Genomic DNA, 15,563 nt, shown 5'->3' with positions numbered 1-15,563 from the left:
GGAACCATTTAGACAAAAAGGTTCTTCTATGGCATCGTGAAGCACCTTTATTTTTAAGAGTGTAGTCCCCAGAATGGTTAGGTAGAGGTGGGTTTGAAAATAAAAAGGAAAAAGAGTTTTGACAGAGATATATATATATATATATATATATATATATATATGTTTGTGTGTGTATGTAAAATGACAGTAGCCTACTTATAATGCTTAATACGCTCAGGCTAATGTGCTACTAGGCCTTCTACTTATAATAACAGCAACAGTTTCTTTAGATGCCTTGGTCAGTTTAAATGAGTGGCATTTACTTACGTACCTTCTAACACTGTAAGAGTGGTTTGTCCTGTATGACTGCCGCTAGGGAAGGTTGTGTAGGCACAGCTGTAAACTCCCTGATCACTCATCTTCACATCTTTGATGATGATGGAGGCCTCATAGATCGGAGGAGAGCTCTTACTGAAGCTGACTCTGTCTTTCAGGAATGTGTCATGCAGAGAAAGGCCATGGTCCATGCTAAAGACCATGATTTCACATTTACTGGACTCATTCTGCCACGTCCACTGCATTTGTTGTATTTTGTCTTCTGTGTTTCCATGGATATATTGGCACAACAGTGTGACATCATAACCCTGGTACCCAGTAACTTTAAGATTAGTGACAACTTTCTGTCCATGCAGTACTGGAAAAAAAAGAGAGAGTATAACATAATAACATAAGGAAAGAAGCTTTCCTTATATACATGTCTAATATACATATTTCCTTAAATACATAATGTCTAATATAATCAACAAAGAATATATAATTTTATGTTTATCCATCATTCTTAGTGAGCTCTTGGCAAATGCAAATGCAAAAAAAAAAAAAATCCATGTTCATGGGTTTTTGAATATATTCAGTAAATCAGTTCAGATCAACAGAAGGAGAGATATTTAGAGGAAATGATACAGGAAAAGAAAAATGATTCAAATCAATAATATCTTTTCACCATCTCAAACAGAAAACTTTGTAAAGATAGTTTGTAAATGTTACAAGAGATTATATAAATACTGTACGAAGGCTATGTTCTGGTGAACTAGATTTAGCACTATAATCATTTCACGAAGAATTTTGATCATATAGCTATTAACTTTATACTGCATTTTCAGTCGAGAACACAAAAATGATGCATTAAACTTACTGCATAATTTCTCTATTGAATATTTAGGAGAAAAAACGCAGTAATAATTCACTAACCTGTAAACACAGTGGTGCAAGACAGCAGTAGAGGAATGAACACATTTTGTAAGTCCATCACAAGCTTTCATTTCAACAGAGCAATGACACACGCTGTGTTACACCAGTTCATCTTATAAAAAACTGTTCAAAGTTCAGTCACGTAAAGGGAAGTTAAAACAGCTGCCTACAGCCCTGACAACTTGTAGATGAAGTTGTTTTAAAACAGAAGCAGAAAAAGCAGAAATGCTGAGAGCAGATATATTTCCTAGAAGCTGCATTTATAGAGTGGTGAAAAATGGTGCTGCATTTATACAATGGTACATTGTATACATTTCTGGTTTTGACTAAAAATCACATTTAATGACTCTAATCAACTTCAAGAAAAAAAAATATTACAATTAATTGATTCCACAAAAATTATTTAATTTTTGTTTTAATATTTCAGAAATAGCATTACATCTAAAGAATCTTTATCTTTACATTAGATGTTGATGTTGATGGTCACTTGTTAGATTTCCACAAGATCAAGGTTTTACATTAATGGAATTACCAAAAAATATTGTAATCAATGTTCTGTGTGTGTCTGCTACTGTATGTATAGTATATGTTTATTGATTATATAACTTGGAGCTCGAGCTGAGCCTGTGTGTGTCGGTCATTTGTTACAATTGTGTCAAATGTCTGATTTTGGTGACTGCAGTAGAAATGATCAATATTAATATTTTGTTTGTAAGTGTTTTTGAGGTTGTTCAAATAAAAGAAGTGTGGAATAACATAGGATAGTAAAACTAAAACTAATTAAGTATAATTTTATATTTCCATCGAGTCAATTATATTTTATTATTTCTTCAACTTGAATAAATCCGGTTAATTCAGATGTAACGTGACTGACATGATCAAATGTAAGTCTTGACTCATGTTCATATCGAGCGCTGGGTGGCGCAGTGAGCTCTCTGCATTCTATAACAGTCGTTTAAATAGTTCCGATGGTTTACGCAGCAGCTGCAGCTCCTGACAGATGAGAACTCGATTAAGGTTTCTCATGGTTTGTACTGGACACTGTGGATGTTGTCGTGTTTTGGTGAGTCTTTAGTAATTCAGAAAAACAGAAGATGTTTAGGGTGTTTTGGTGTGGTGTTTAATTTCTGTATTAAATAACTAGTTAGTTGGGCCTATTTTAATTATGTAATTGCAAAACAAAATGTATGTCTGCCAACTAAAACTTCAACTATAAAAGTAAAAAATTAACTACAGTAAGTTAAATATTTATTGCAGAAAAATTTAAGTATTCCTCCTTTTGTCTTTCTTACTTTCTTTGACATAGTAGGACAATATTTAGGTGAAGATCTGCAGTTTTCTGGAGCTTGATAACCCGCTCTCCACATCAATTGATGCAATTCGGTGGCATTTTGGAACAACTGTTATATTGGCAGCACAGTCTGATTCAACTTTAATAGTCCCAGCATACAGAGACAGAGTCAGACAGAAACAGGAATTTGACAGATTCTGGAATATATAGACTGACTGTAGAAACTACTTCAGATCAGGAGAAACTTCACTACAAGTGTTTGGCGAGTGTGTTGCTAAAAATGCTTTAGTATATTTACCATAGGCTGCAGACCTAATGGATGATTGTACGAAATGAATTTGTGAAAGGGAGAACAGCAATTTAATATGTTGTAAATAAAATGTGTGTGTAAAAATTATGACAGTTAAAGTGGCAAGCAGAAATATTAAAAAGAATGTTATATTAATGATGATGATGATGATTTAGGTAAGGATAGGCACATGTCTGCTGTTATTCAGTTATCTGTGTGGTTTTCTCTAGTAAACCAGCTTTACATAGATGGGCATTACTTCTTACATTCTCATGTCCCAAAGGTTGATTTTTATTAAAACTATACATATTTAAATTTTTTAAATGTTGTTACATGGAAATAATATTAAAACTGTCTTGGAAACTTTATAAACTACCTTTATAATTTACTTTAAAATGTCTTTTAGACTACAGCTTTTTGTTTGTTTGTTTGTTTTTTTACTCGTCTCAGACCCAGATTTTCAGTCTTCTATCATCTATAAAAATCCATTAAAATAAATTATACATATATTACAATTTATGATGATTTAAATAGAAACTGAAATAACCTTATTTCTATGAGGTGCACATATTCAAACATAAAGATTTATTTAATTTTTGATGGGTCTTCTGTACCACCAGCCTCTCTGGACTGTGTAGTCTGAGCTCAAATGTGAATTTGAAGTGGCTTTGTTTTTATAAACTTAGTTGGTTAGTTGCTAAATAAGTATTGTACTGTTTTTTTTTTTTTTTAATGTAGCATAACAAATTCTCACTGTTTTTACAAACAGAATTCAATTCCGTACTCACTAAATGTGAAAGATTCGTTTTTAGATTCTGTGTCTTTGTTTTGTCTCTCTCACTCACACAGAAAGAATAACTAATGTCAGATTATTGGTAACTTATTGGTCCAGAAGAATCATTAATAGAGGGAGAATCATCTGCTGATTTGAGCTCAAAACTGATGAAATACAGACATTCTTCAGTGCTCAGTTTAGATGGACCAGAAGATGTTTCGATTAGGGGTCAAAATGAGGTGGATTTAGGGTTTTATGTGTTGCTCTCTTGCTCTGCAAATTCTGAACCTGCTGCCTCATTCAGCTGGAAGATTAATGGAACAGACACCAATGTGACCACAGACTCATTCACCATAGATGAGACTGACTTCACACACAGTGGAGATTACATCTGCACAGCCTTGAATAATGTCACAAAGAGAAGCGCCACACAAAAACATGCTTTACTAGTTACTGTGGTTAAAACTAACCTGAAATTAGGTAAGTTTTGATAAACAAAGCTTTGACTTACATTTACAACTCTATTTTCAAAAATATACAATAAACACATTTGACTAATTTATTTTTCCTGCTATTCTACACACCTCTGTTGTAGCTTCTGCTCTTATTTTGTTTTAGAAATGTTGTGTTTTTTTTTTTAATAATTGTCTGTTACTGTTCTTGTATGTTTACCATAGTAGGTGGAGGAGGAGGAGCATACCTGTCATCATTTGGGTACCAAAATCCAGGAGATCTGAGCGGAGGGGGTGATGGGGGGATGGGGATGATTGGTCAGGGTATCTGCAGGATTTTTAAGATCAAATGTTAAGACCTGCATAAATAAAATGAATACCATATGAGTGGGTAGCGCAATGTCTATGGTAACATATTAAACCTTAAAATGAAAAATGACTGTAAAAAACATGATTTACAGTTCAGATACAGGTTTTCACAAAAACAAAAAGTTTAAAAAATGATGAACTTTACATTTCAGCCTTTAAATCATTTGTAAGAAAAGGTATGAGCCAAAAGTATCGATTATTATATTAAATGAAACAATTCTTATCAAACAATCGGGGGATACACACATTAAAACAAAAGTCGTTTTAAATAATTTAAATCGTTTAAATCATGAAATTGTATTATTTGTGTCCTAAGAAGATGGAAAATAGCAATAAATGAATTTTCTGATTTATCTTTATGGTCTTGCCCTTTTTAAAAGGCCAAATTCAGTATAAACCTTATTGATGATGCATACTTTGTGTAGCCTACATTTTAGAATGTCACGCAGTTTTAGTGATTGAAATATTGTGCCTGTGTACCGACGAAACATGCTACCTATCAGATTGTGCTACCAAAAATATATTTGCATTCTTTTAAGGGTAAGGGTAGGTGTGGACGCGTAGGTTTAGGGTAGGGGTAGGTATGGACATTAAAAAAAAGCCTCAAACCACATGAATAAGATGCTGGTAGCACAATCTGATAGGTAGCATTTTTTCGCTATCGATTTGTGCTACCTATCTTTTTAACGGGAGGTAGCACAAATCGTCAGAACACCTGCTTACCCGCAAAAGGCAATCCATTTAATCTAAATCTTTGTGGCTTGGAAACCGATGGAACATTGACAGGCTTGTGCTGCAGTTCTATGGATGTTTTGCCCTCCAGGTCTTCGAGCCAGTCACGTGACTGGGAACTGAATATGTTGGGAACTGAATGATCAAAGGTAAGACTCGTGTTAATATCCAGCGCTAGGCAATAGTATCCAGCTGCAGACCCGCAGCACCAGAAGTTTCAGAACCGCAGCCACAGAACCGGAAGTGAGGGGCGGAGTTATTGACAACGAGAGAGCACGGTGAGTAGTCTGTAATGTTTTTGCTATCATATGTTTAATAATTATCGTATATATTACGTTAAGCATTTATCTGCTAAGTACTTAATGTGTGCTTGGCTTTATTATCTTATATTGAAACTTTAATTTGTTGTCATACTTTAGTTTATAGCATATTACTTTTTTCTGTGGATGTTTCGATTAATTTTCGGATGCATGCTGTAAATGGGCCTTGTGGTGAAGTTTTGAAGACGTTTATTATTCATAAAAATAAATAGCTTGCTTTAATTCCCTCTGGTATATGCATTGTTTGTGTGTTAATATTACCTTGTAGTTTAGTTATTTTAATCCCAATCATTGAGATAATTGTGTGTGGCTCCATCTCTTGTAGAGACATATAAGAATTCAGAGAGGTGACACATTACCTGAGCTGCAGCAGTGCAACAAGTGTTACAGCAATTACCAGCAATTTTCTGCTTGACCAGCATGTTTAAGCCAGCCAAACTGGTCAAATGAATAAGTCATCTTCAAATCCACTTCAACATGCAGTTGTCTGTAGAGGTATGCATATCTTGAGTTGTTTGTTTAATGTACTCACTATTTATTATTGCATAATAGTTTACCTGTGTACTTAATTATTTATTTTAGGCTATACTATACATTTTTGCAAGCAATTATTGGTGTGATTTTTTTAGTTGTTAAGTAAGGAACAAGGAAGGTTTTTCTGTACCATGTACAGATTTTTTTTTTTCCAGTACATCTTGTCGGTTCTGTGGCTGCGGTTCTGAAACTGCTGGTGCTGCGGGTCTGCAGCTGGATATATCTCGCGCTAGGTGGCGCAGTGAGCTCTGCTGTCTAGAACTGCCGTTTATCATTGAAAACTGATGTAAATAGTTCAGATGATTTAAGCAGCAGCTCTTGACAGCTGAGAGCTCGATCATGATGGTTTCTGATAGTTTGTACTGTACACTGTGGATGTTATCGTTTTTTGGTGAGGCTTTTTTTGTAATTCAAAAATGTATGTTGAATTGCTGTGTATAATAGCTAGTTAGCTGGAACTATTTTAATTATGTAATTGCAGAAAATATATGTCCGCCTTTGCAGTTAATCATTGCTTTTGTTGTTGTGTACTTGTGAATCCAACTAAATATTTAACTACAGTAGTTGTAGCAGATAAAAAGTATGCCATCTAGTGCAATTAGTCAATATTTCTTTCTTTCTTTCTTTCTTTGCCATAGGCCAGTATTTAGGAGAAGACCTGCAGTTTTCCGGTCCGGCTAATGGAGCAGTAGGAGGAAGTGTGGTGTTCGCTCCTGATAACCCGCCCTCCACATCAATTAATATAGTTCAGTGGCATTTTGGATCAACTCTTATATTGACAGCACAGTCTGATTCAACTACAATAGTCCCAACATACAGCAACAGAGTCAGTTTTGACATAAACACTCTCGCTCTGGAGCTCTGGAACCTGAGACTGGAAGATTCTGGAATATACAGACTGACTGTAGTAACTAGTGCTCTAGATCAACATACAGGAGAAACTTCACTACAAGTATTTGGTGAGTGTTTTGCTTAAACTTCTGTATTTAATATTAAAGCATCGGCTACATAGGCTAAATATATGATTATATGAAATTAATTTAATGTGTGGAAGGGGAAAAAGCGACATAAAGCAATTTAATATGCTGTAAATGAAACACGGATGTGTAAAAATGGCAAAAGTGACAAGCAGAAGTACTAATGAGAATATAATAATAATATTTTAGATATGCACAAATCTGCTGTTATTTGCAGTGAGCTTGTGGTTAATTGTTACTGAACCAGATGTGCACAGATGAGTGTTACTTGGGGCACTCGCATGTTTAAACTTTTAAAAATGTTATTACATGGAAATCACGTTGAAACTGTCTTGAAAATTTGTAACTTTATCATTTATTTTGAAACAACTTTTAGACCATAGATTTTTGTTGTTTTACTCTTGTCTGAGACCCAGATTTTCAGTCTTCTATCGGCTATGAAAATCCATTAAAAATAAATTACACGCTACAAACTATGACGATATAAATAGATACTGAAATAAAGATAATCAGTCTATAGGGCGCACGTATTCAAACATAAACATTCCTTTCATTGCTGATTGGCCTTCTGTAACACCCTTGACCACACTAAATGTGAAAATGTGAAATGGTCACTAAATGTGAAAGACTAATTTTAAATCTAGTGTGTTTATTCTTTCTCACTCATACAGAAAAAATAACTAATGTCAGACTTATTGGTCCAGAAGATTTATTAATAGAGGGAGAATCATCTGCTAACATCAGCTCTAAGGGAACTGGCAGCATCACCTCTGTGCAGTGGATGAAAGATAACAGTCCTCTGTCTCCTAGCAACAGCATCATCTTCTCATCTGATAACAGATCAGTGTCCATCAGTCCAGTGCAGAGATCAGACAGTGGAGAATATCAATGTACATATAGAAACCCTGTCAGCTCTGAGACGGCAACACTCAGCCTGATCATCAACTGTGAGTGTTAAACATTCAAACATCAAGATGATTTGAGCTCAAACCTGATGAAATACAGACATTCTTCAGTGCTCAGTTTGTCAGTGAGTCTTTTGTTTGTGCTCTAGATGGACCAGAAGATGTTTCAATTAAGGGTGAGGATGTGGTGGATTTAGGGGTTCGTGCGTCTCTCTCTTGCTCTGCAAATTCTGAACCTGCTGCCTCATTCAACTGGAAGATTAATGGAACAGACACCAATGTGACCACAGACACATTCATCATAGATGAGACTGACTTCACACACAGTGGAGATTACATCTGCACAGCCTGGAATAATGTCACAAAGAGAAGCGCCACACAAAAACATGCTTTACTAGTTAAAGGTAAGCAATTAAAACTAACCTGTGTTGTAAACATTTGATAACCATTGCAATTTTTCTAATTGCATTATTAATTTCTAATCTCTAATTTTTTACTATGTAATTTTACTATGTAAAATGCCCTAAAGTAAGTATTCTATGCTGTACATGATGTCAGTCTGTTGTTTCCTCTGTCTTTGTCATAGTAGGAGGAGGTGGAGGGCTGTCATCAGGGGCGATAGCTGGGATTGTCATTGGGGTTTTAGTGGCAGTTGCAGGCATTTGTGGTCTGACTGTCTATTTAACAAAAACTAAGAAAATGTGAGTAATGTGGCAGATCATGGTGTATTTTGTAATCACACGCCTGTGATTTAACATATTATATACATCAATACATTTGTATACAAATCACAACTTCAGCTTCCAACAGGCCTTTGTAAATCAAGTTCTACATACATTTATGAACTTTATGATCTCATTCTTATGTGATTTTATTCCTATTTTATATGAAATAGTGTTCCTGAATTTCAGTGAATTTTCTTAACATTTGAATAGTGATATTTCATACATAATAAAATGACCACAGTAACTGTAACTGTTAAAAAGTGATTTTTTGTGAGACAAAAATGTGGTAAAGAAACTAGTTGTAACAAAATGTCTTTGTGTTTATGCTACAGCCCAAAGTTAAACCAACAACAAAAAGGACCAAGTGGAGGTATGTTTGTTATTCATTCATAATGCCAGCATTAGTATGATTTGATTGAACAACACAACTGACATCACCAATTATATCTAGATTGCCCTTGATAATTACATTACATAATAGATTTCAGATTAACTATTCATATTACAGATGATTCAGTATACATTTCTTTCAGTATCAAATTCATTGAGTCTTTCTTTCCTTAAACAGCAGCACAAAGCAGAGAGGAGACAGTGAGTAACCTCTTCAGTCTCTTCTAAAAGTAAAAAAAACAAACTCATCCATCAATAAACTCTTTAATTACCTCTTAGAGATAAAACATTAAAAGTATATTTTATCTCTAAGAGGTAATTAAAGAGTTTATTGATGGATGAGTTTATATTTACACTAAGCTCAAATGGACTTTAATCTTTCACATGTTTCTGCACAAAGACATGCTGATGATCACACTTAAACTATGGATATTGACAAATATTCAATCATTATAGTCATTAGTACCATTTATAGTAGACTTTCTGTTTCATCATTTGTTTATCAGCAACATATTTTACATTTAATTTAACCTCAAGTGACAACATCATTCTCTCTGATGTTTTGATTATAATTTAAGAAAAAAAAATTGTTGGACGCAAACTATAAATAAATTATTGATTTGCAGAAGGCTAGAGGAGATGGAACGGTTCCAGGGAAGATGAGTGAACATATATACGAGAATGACAAACATGAAAATGTGTATGAGAATGTAAAACTTGAAGATTCAAGAAGGCCAAGGGCTCCTACTCCTCCTCAGGTGAGCAGTCCAGTCCAGTTCATCCCATTGTAGAGCATCATGTGTGTGTTTTGGCTGCATCACAAAATAAGTGCTATTTATTCTTTTCTGTGGCTTTGCGGTAAAACAGTAAGGAAGTCATTTGGTTGGTTTAATTTATTACATGCTTGTGTAACATCTCCGTTCAGGTATCAAACCCTCCTCCTGTGCGCAGGTGAGGAAGTGAAGACACTGAAAAGCATGTACTGCAAGATGATCTATCAGGCTGTATAATATTTTTCTGTTTTTTTTTTCTTTTTTTACAATTTAAAGATAAAAAAATTGTATATGGCCTATTACTGAAATATTATAAACTGTTGCATCAACTGAGAACTGTTTGTTCTATGTGCTCCACTCATGCAGTTTAATTATAAACTTGTGTTTGACAATTGACAAAGGTATTTTTTCCTTACATAGTTCCTTACAAAGTCACAAAAACAGAAGTATATTTCTGTAACCGTAAAAGATTAAGGTCAAAGCCATAACCGTATACACTGAGTTATAAAAGCGAAATGTCTGTTAATGACGTGAGAACATGACATACAAGTACTAATAACAGAATCATATCTGCAGATCTGGTATTGTAATGATCATTTGCAGGCTCACATGGAATCTGCACACACAGAACTCAGTAGAAAGCAGATTGAACACCAGTTCTTTAAGTCCTACACATTTGACATCCTGTCTGTGCTCATTTATTCAATATTTTTGACTAGTGTTTTTACATTTAAATATTAATTATATTTATATGTATTTATAATGCATAAATTACTCAGGCTTAGCTATACTATTGACCTCATGCATGAAACAGCTTCTCAGAAATCATCAGACACATCCTCATTCTTTCTTTCCTGCACTGGGCCAATAAAAGACGATAAAACTGATAGTGGATAATGAAAAACAAAGGACACATTCATGAATAAAATCACCTTTAGACCTGAACACAACTTCACTCAGGCAAAAGACATAAGGAAGTGACATTTTATTCTGGTCGTCAGGGGCGGATTGGGACACAATTTCAGGCCGGAAAATCTTACACTCATTTAGGCCATCCTATACACCCACAGCAAATTCTGAAACCACAGACAACGAGTATAGGCCTACTTGTTTTTATTATAGCCTATGATAATTAATACATACAAACACCCAAACATTAAACATTTACCTTTAAAAAGAAGGTAATCCAGTCTACTATTGTCGCTTGGATTACAGCGTCACGTAGAGATATATCACTTATATTATTGCACTGATTGGCTAATTACTGTGATTAGACAGACCCTGGGTCCCAATGTTCATACTATCCATATTTTATTAGGCTATAAATTTGTTACAGCTCCCCCTTAAAGCTCTTGTCTTTAGATCACCTCTCAGAAGGCAAAAACAAACAAAAAACAAAACAAAAACAAAGCCATTTGCAATCCATATAAAGCACCCACCACATTTAAGTCAAGTATGTTAAGATATCAAGTAGTGCACACAGTAGAAAGCATATTTAACACCTGTTCTTTATAGAATTCCCACCATCTGTGCTAATTTATTCAATACTTTGGCTTGATTATGCTTTGTTATGAATAAGAGTTCAGTCTTGTCTGCTTAACATACTTGACAATGATTAAATTTATTCTATGGATTTTCTCCCAACACAAGTACAGAAAATACAAGTTTACAGTATTTCAGTTAAAAATTTCATTTTGATCTCTTCTGCAAATGTCTTTGTCAAATGATGTTTTAAATTTACAGACATTAGAAGACACATCCTCATTCTTTCTTCCTTGTACTGGACAAATAAAATAAGTGATAGTGGTTAATGAAAAACAGGTTATGTTCATGACTAAATTCACCTTTAGACCTGAGCTCAGTGTTACTAATGGAAATTAAATAAATGGCTATATTTTTTTATTAAAATAAATAAATAGTTTTAATAATCAGATTTTTGTGTCCAGTATTTATATGGGAGTTATATTATCTGTGTCACTGAACTGTGTCGATAAACACACACGAAGACGAGATGAAGACAAGCAGTCTTTAATAAATCCACAGATAGGTAAATCCAAACAAGTGAAGACTGGCGATACACGTAACATTGACAAGACCCGACAACCTCAAACTGAACAGACAGGAACTTAAATACACAGACCTAACGAGGATAATAACAAGACACACCTGAACATAATAACATAGTCAAATCAATAACCATGACAACCACTAAAAAAGGCGGAAACGGTGAAAACACAAAGAAAGTCCATGTGGTTGTGACAATCTGATTGTCTAATTATATCCTTCATGATCTTTTCCAAAAAGGTGATATAACTACTGTTATATACTCTTATTTATAATGTATGTATTTCATTTATTTTATATGTAAAAGTTAAAATTGTTAAAGTTAAAAATGGTGTCATAACACACAACTGAAAAAATACTTTTCGAAACAAATGTACTGAGTTAAACTTTAACATCACGGACATGGCTCAATATAAAATATAATCAAGTCTGTTATATTTTTTAAAATAGGTTAAGGTCTGGTGCTTAAGTAAAATCATTTTATTGACCCTGTTTTGAAGTGTTTTGTCTGTGAAATTAATTTGATTTGCTACTCACATTTAATTGTTTATGATTACCTTTATATCAACCCCTTTCCTAACTCTGCCCCATTTCATTTTAAGAATTTTAAGCAAACTGAGGCTTGTTATAGCATTTGCATATCATTGCTCTCTTGTTGATTTTGATTGCTTCCATTGTCCTCATTTGTAAGTCGCTTTGGATAAAAGTGTCTGCTAAATGACTAAATGTTTCTGTGATGTGTTGTTTCAGAGTAGTGGAACACTGAGCCCGCACTGAGCCAGAAATCTCCACTTTAGTAGCACTTACATACACCAAACTTTACACTTTTATTCCTATCCTATCCTAACTCAGGGTTTTGTTCTGGTGAATTAGTGGTGGTCAGTTTTCAGGTTGTAATTACGAGTTCTACAAGGACACATTGGAATCTCATAATTACAGTAAGGCATGGCGTGGATGCACATTTGCTTATAGTCAGACCATCAGCATTACAACAATTCATAAAACAAGAAGTATATATATATATATATATATTGCTAGGCACTGTTCGGCAGTAACGCATTACTTAGTAACGCGTTACTGTAATTTGATTACGTTTTTAGTAACGGAGTAATTTAACGCGTTACAAATGTTCAAAATAGTAATTAGAGTATAGTTACAAGCCGAGGTCTCTATACGTTATTGGCGCGTTACATTGCTGACAGAATGCAGTGTTTTATCATCTGAGACCTGCTCTCCTGCGAGCCCCGACACAACAGAGTCCGGCGCGGGACAAGATGGGCGAGTGCGGGTGCGAGCGGGTAGACACTTGTGTGTGTGCGGGTTGCGGGAGAATAAAATGATTCACGGGACTCCCGCAAAATAGAAATATCTAAACATAAAATATCTAAAACAAATAAATTGTTATTCATCTATTGCACAAAAGCAACATGAACTAATATAAAATATAAACGATTAACAGGTGCAAGCGTATGCAGACTTTCTAATTAGGCTATAACACGTGTTTGCAGCATTGAGCGATGCAGTGCTGAAATTTGCGTGCTCACGAATCCTCTCATTATAACACACGAATTGTAGACATTATGAAAGATTCATTATGCATATACAGTGGGTACGGAAAGTATTCAGACCCCCTTAAATTTTTCACTCTTTGTTATATTGCAGCCATTTGCTAAAATCATTTAAGTTAATTTTTTTCCTCATTAATGTACACACAGCACCCCATATTGACAGAAAAACACAGAATTGTTGACATTTTTGCAGATTTATTAAAAAAGAAAAACTGAAATATCACATGGTCCTAAGTATTCAGACCCTTTGCTGTGACACTCATATATTTAACTCAGGTGCTGTCCATTTCTTCTGATCATCCTTGAGATGGTTCTACACCTTCATTTGAGTCCAGCTGTGTTTGATTATACTGATTGGACTTGATTAGGAAAGCCACACACCTGTCTATATAAGCAAATGGCTGCAATATAACAAAGAGTGAAAAATTTAAGGGGGTCTGAATACTTTCCGTACCCACTGTATTTATTGTATTAACAGAGAAATGTGAGATTGCGATGAACTGAGATGTCTTTTAGAGATTAGCCTATAAATGCAGCGCTCTTTGCTGGCATTCTGCCATGCCAAACCATGCACGTAGCAGCCGCTTGCTTTAGTTAAAAATAACAGTGTTCTGTGAATGTTGATGCTTTAATAACAAATATTTATCGGTAGCGTGTATGCTGGGATTTCATAAATTTCATGGAGAAAAAGGTAACGTAACTAGTAATGTAACTAATTACTAATTACTTTTGAAATAAAGTAATCAGAACAGTAACGTGATTACTTTTAAAAGGAGTAATCAGTAATCAGTAATTTGATTACATTTTCAGAGTAACTTGCCCAACACTGTTGCTAGGTACTTTTGTCTATTTTTGCTCCACCAACAAAAATGAGAAAGGTCCTGTCCACTGGTGGCACTCCTGAATGAATCTTGTTGATCAAGTCAGTCAATGATTCAATGACTCACTCATAAAGAGAGTTTACTATTGACACCTACTGGCTTAACTATGTAAACTGAAAAAAGAGTCAATACCCCACCACTAACACACAAACTCTGTCTAGAATACTCAAACGCAGACAAATGGAGTGATACATTCAGGGAAAAGTCCCTGCACTATTGGATCATATGTGCCAATCAAATTCGAGGACCAGTTTGGTGCCGAAATCGGACCCCTGTCAGATTATTGCTCCTTTTAGTCCCCAGAATGGTTGGGTTTAGGGGTAGAGGTGGGTGAGAAAATAAAAAGGAAAAAGTATATAAATGACATAGCCTACTTATAATGCTTAATATGATCAGGCTATTAGTGTACTAATGTACTACTACTAGACCTTCTACTTACAATAACAGCAACAGTTTCTTTAGATGCATTGGTCAGTTTAAATGAGTGGCATTTACTTACGTACCTTCTAACACTGTAAGAGTGGTTTGTCCTGTATGACTGCCGCTAGGGAAGGTTGTGTAGGCACAGCTGTAAACTCCCTGATCACTCATCTTCACATCTTTGATGATGATGGAGGCCTCATAGATCGGAGGAGAGCTCTTACTGAAGCTGACTCTGTCTTTCAGGAATGTGTCATGCAGAGAAAGGCCATGGTCCATGCTAAAGACCATGATTTCACATTTACTGGACTCATTCTGCCACGTCCACTGCATTTGTTGTATTTTGTCTTCTGTGTTTCCATGGATATATTGACACAAGAGTGTGACATCATGACAGTGGTACCCATGACCATGATATCCTCCTGAGACCCAGCTATGGAGTTTTTGCCTCTGTAGTGGGCATTATATTTTAGCAAATTTCTCTGAGACCTCACATGTCACAGTTTTAAGTCTGGATGTCCTGTACAGAGCACATTCAGGGCTTTCCAGAGATACCAAATGATTGGATGTTTCACCATGACCACTCCCTCTCCTTGGTTTTTAAAAATGACATTAATTTAGTGATACAATTGTACATCCTTATGGAAATATGATAATATTTTGTAATTATAATTGAAATCTGATTAATTTTCAAATTGTTTGTCATAAATCAACCAATATGGCCGCCATTGAAGAGCTTCGTTGCAAGATGGCCGCCACACAAGAGTCTCTTTGCAAAATGGCCGCCCTTCTAGAGTCTCATCACATCTCAGCTGATCTTCCAGAGCCTCATCATGACATGGCCGCCATTTCAGAGACTGCTCACATCTCG

The 15,563-nt window shown here is 35.0% G+C and overlaps 2 protein-coding genes and 1 long non-coding RNA gene across 4 annotated transcripts in view; 2 read left to right on the top strand and 1 right to left on the bottom strand.

Annotated features, from left to right (window-relative positions):
- The window catches only part of LOC107671200 (nectin-3-like protein), an 8,840-nt gene extending 8,205 nt beyond the window's left edge, over positions 1-635 (bottom strand). For both annotated transcript variants that reach the window (XM_016464092.1, XM_016464093.1), the window contains exon 1: positions 311-635. In XM_016464092.1, coding sequence (XP_016319578.1) covers positions 311-560 — 250 coding nt within the window. In that variant the 5' untranslated portion in view covers positions 561-635. The remainder of the gene's footprint in view (positions 1-310) is intronic.
- A 4,746-nt stretch (positions 636-5,381) lies between these two features.
- On the top strand, positions 5,382-5,903 carry LOC107671202 (uncharacterized). Its single transcript, XR_001632168.1, has 2 exons — positions 5,382-5,413; positions 5,781-5,903. It is a non-coding gene; the product is annotated as an uncharacterized LOC107671202 (long non-coding RNA).
- A 378-nt stretch (positions 5,904-6,281) lies between these two features.
- LOC107671199 (carcinoembryonic antigen-related cell adhesion molecule 6-like) lies at positions 6,282-10,081 on the top strand. The gene is made up of 9 exons (XM_016464091.1): positions 6,282-6,380; positions 6,628-6,948; positions 7,638-7,913; positions 8,021-8,275; positions 8,458-8,572; positions 8,929-8,966; positions 9,165-9,187; positions 9,613-9,744; positions 9,912-10,081. The coding sequence occupies exons 1-9, from the start codon at positions 6,329-6,331 to the stop codon at positions 9,939-9,941; spliced, it is 1,242 nt and encodes a 413-aa protein (XP_016319577.1). The 5' UTR covers positions 6,282-6,328; the 3' UTR covers positions 9,942-10,081.
- The last annotated feature ends 5,482 nt before the right edge of the window (positions 10,082-15,563 follow it).

Source organism: Sinocyclocheilus anshuiensis, unplaced genomic scaffold (genome assembly GCF_001515605.1).
Source record: "Sinocyclocheilus anshuiensis isolate Anshui unplaced genomic scaffold, SAMN03320099.WGS_v1.1 scaffold1286, whole genome shotgun sequence".
NCBI lineage: Eukaryota > Metazoa > Chordata > Actinopteri > Cypriniformes > Cyprinidae > Sinocyclocheilus > Sinocyclocheilus anshuiensis.
The sequence above is the reverse complement of the archived record's forward strand: the minus strand, read 5'-3'. Positions and strand labels throughout refer to the sequence as shown.

Excerpts from the sequence above, each read along its gene's own strand:
- LOC107671199 (XM_016464091.1), top strand. The coding sequence starts at position 6,329 with ATGATGGTTTCTGATAGTTTGTACTGTACACTGTGGATGTTATCGTTT. Across the intron at positions 7,914-8,020 it reads ACTCAGCCTGATCATCAACT|ATGGACCAGAAGATGTTTCA; the intron begins GTGAGTGTTAAA and ends TTTGTGCTCTAG. Across the intron at positions 9,745-9,911 it reads GGGCTCCTACTCCTCCTCAG|GTATCAAACCCTCCTCCTGT; the intron begins GTGAGCAGTCCA and ends ATCTCCGTTCAG.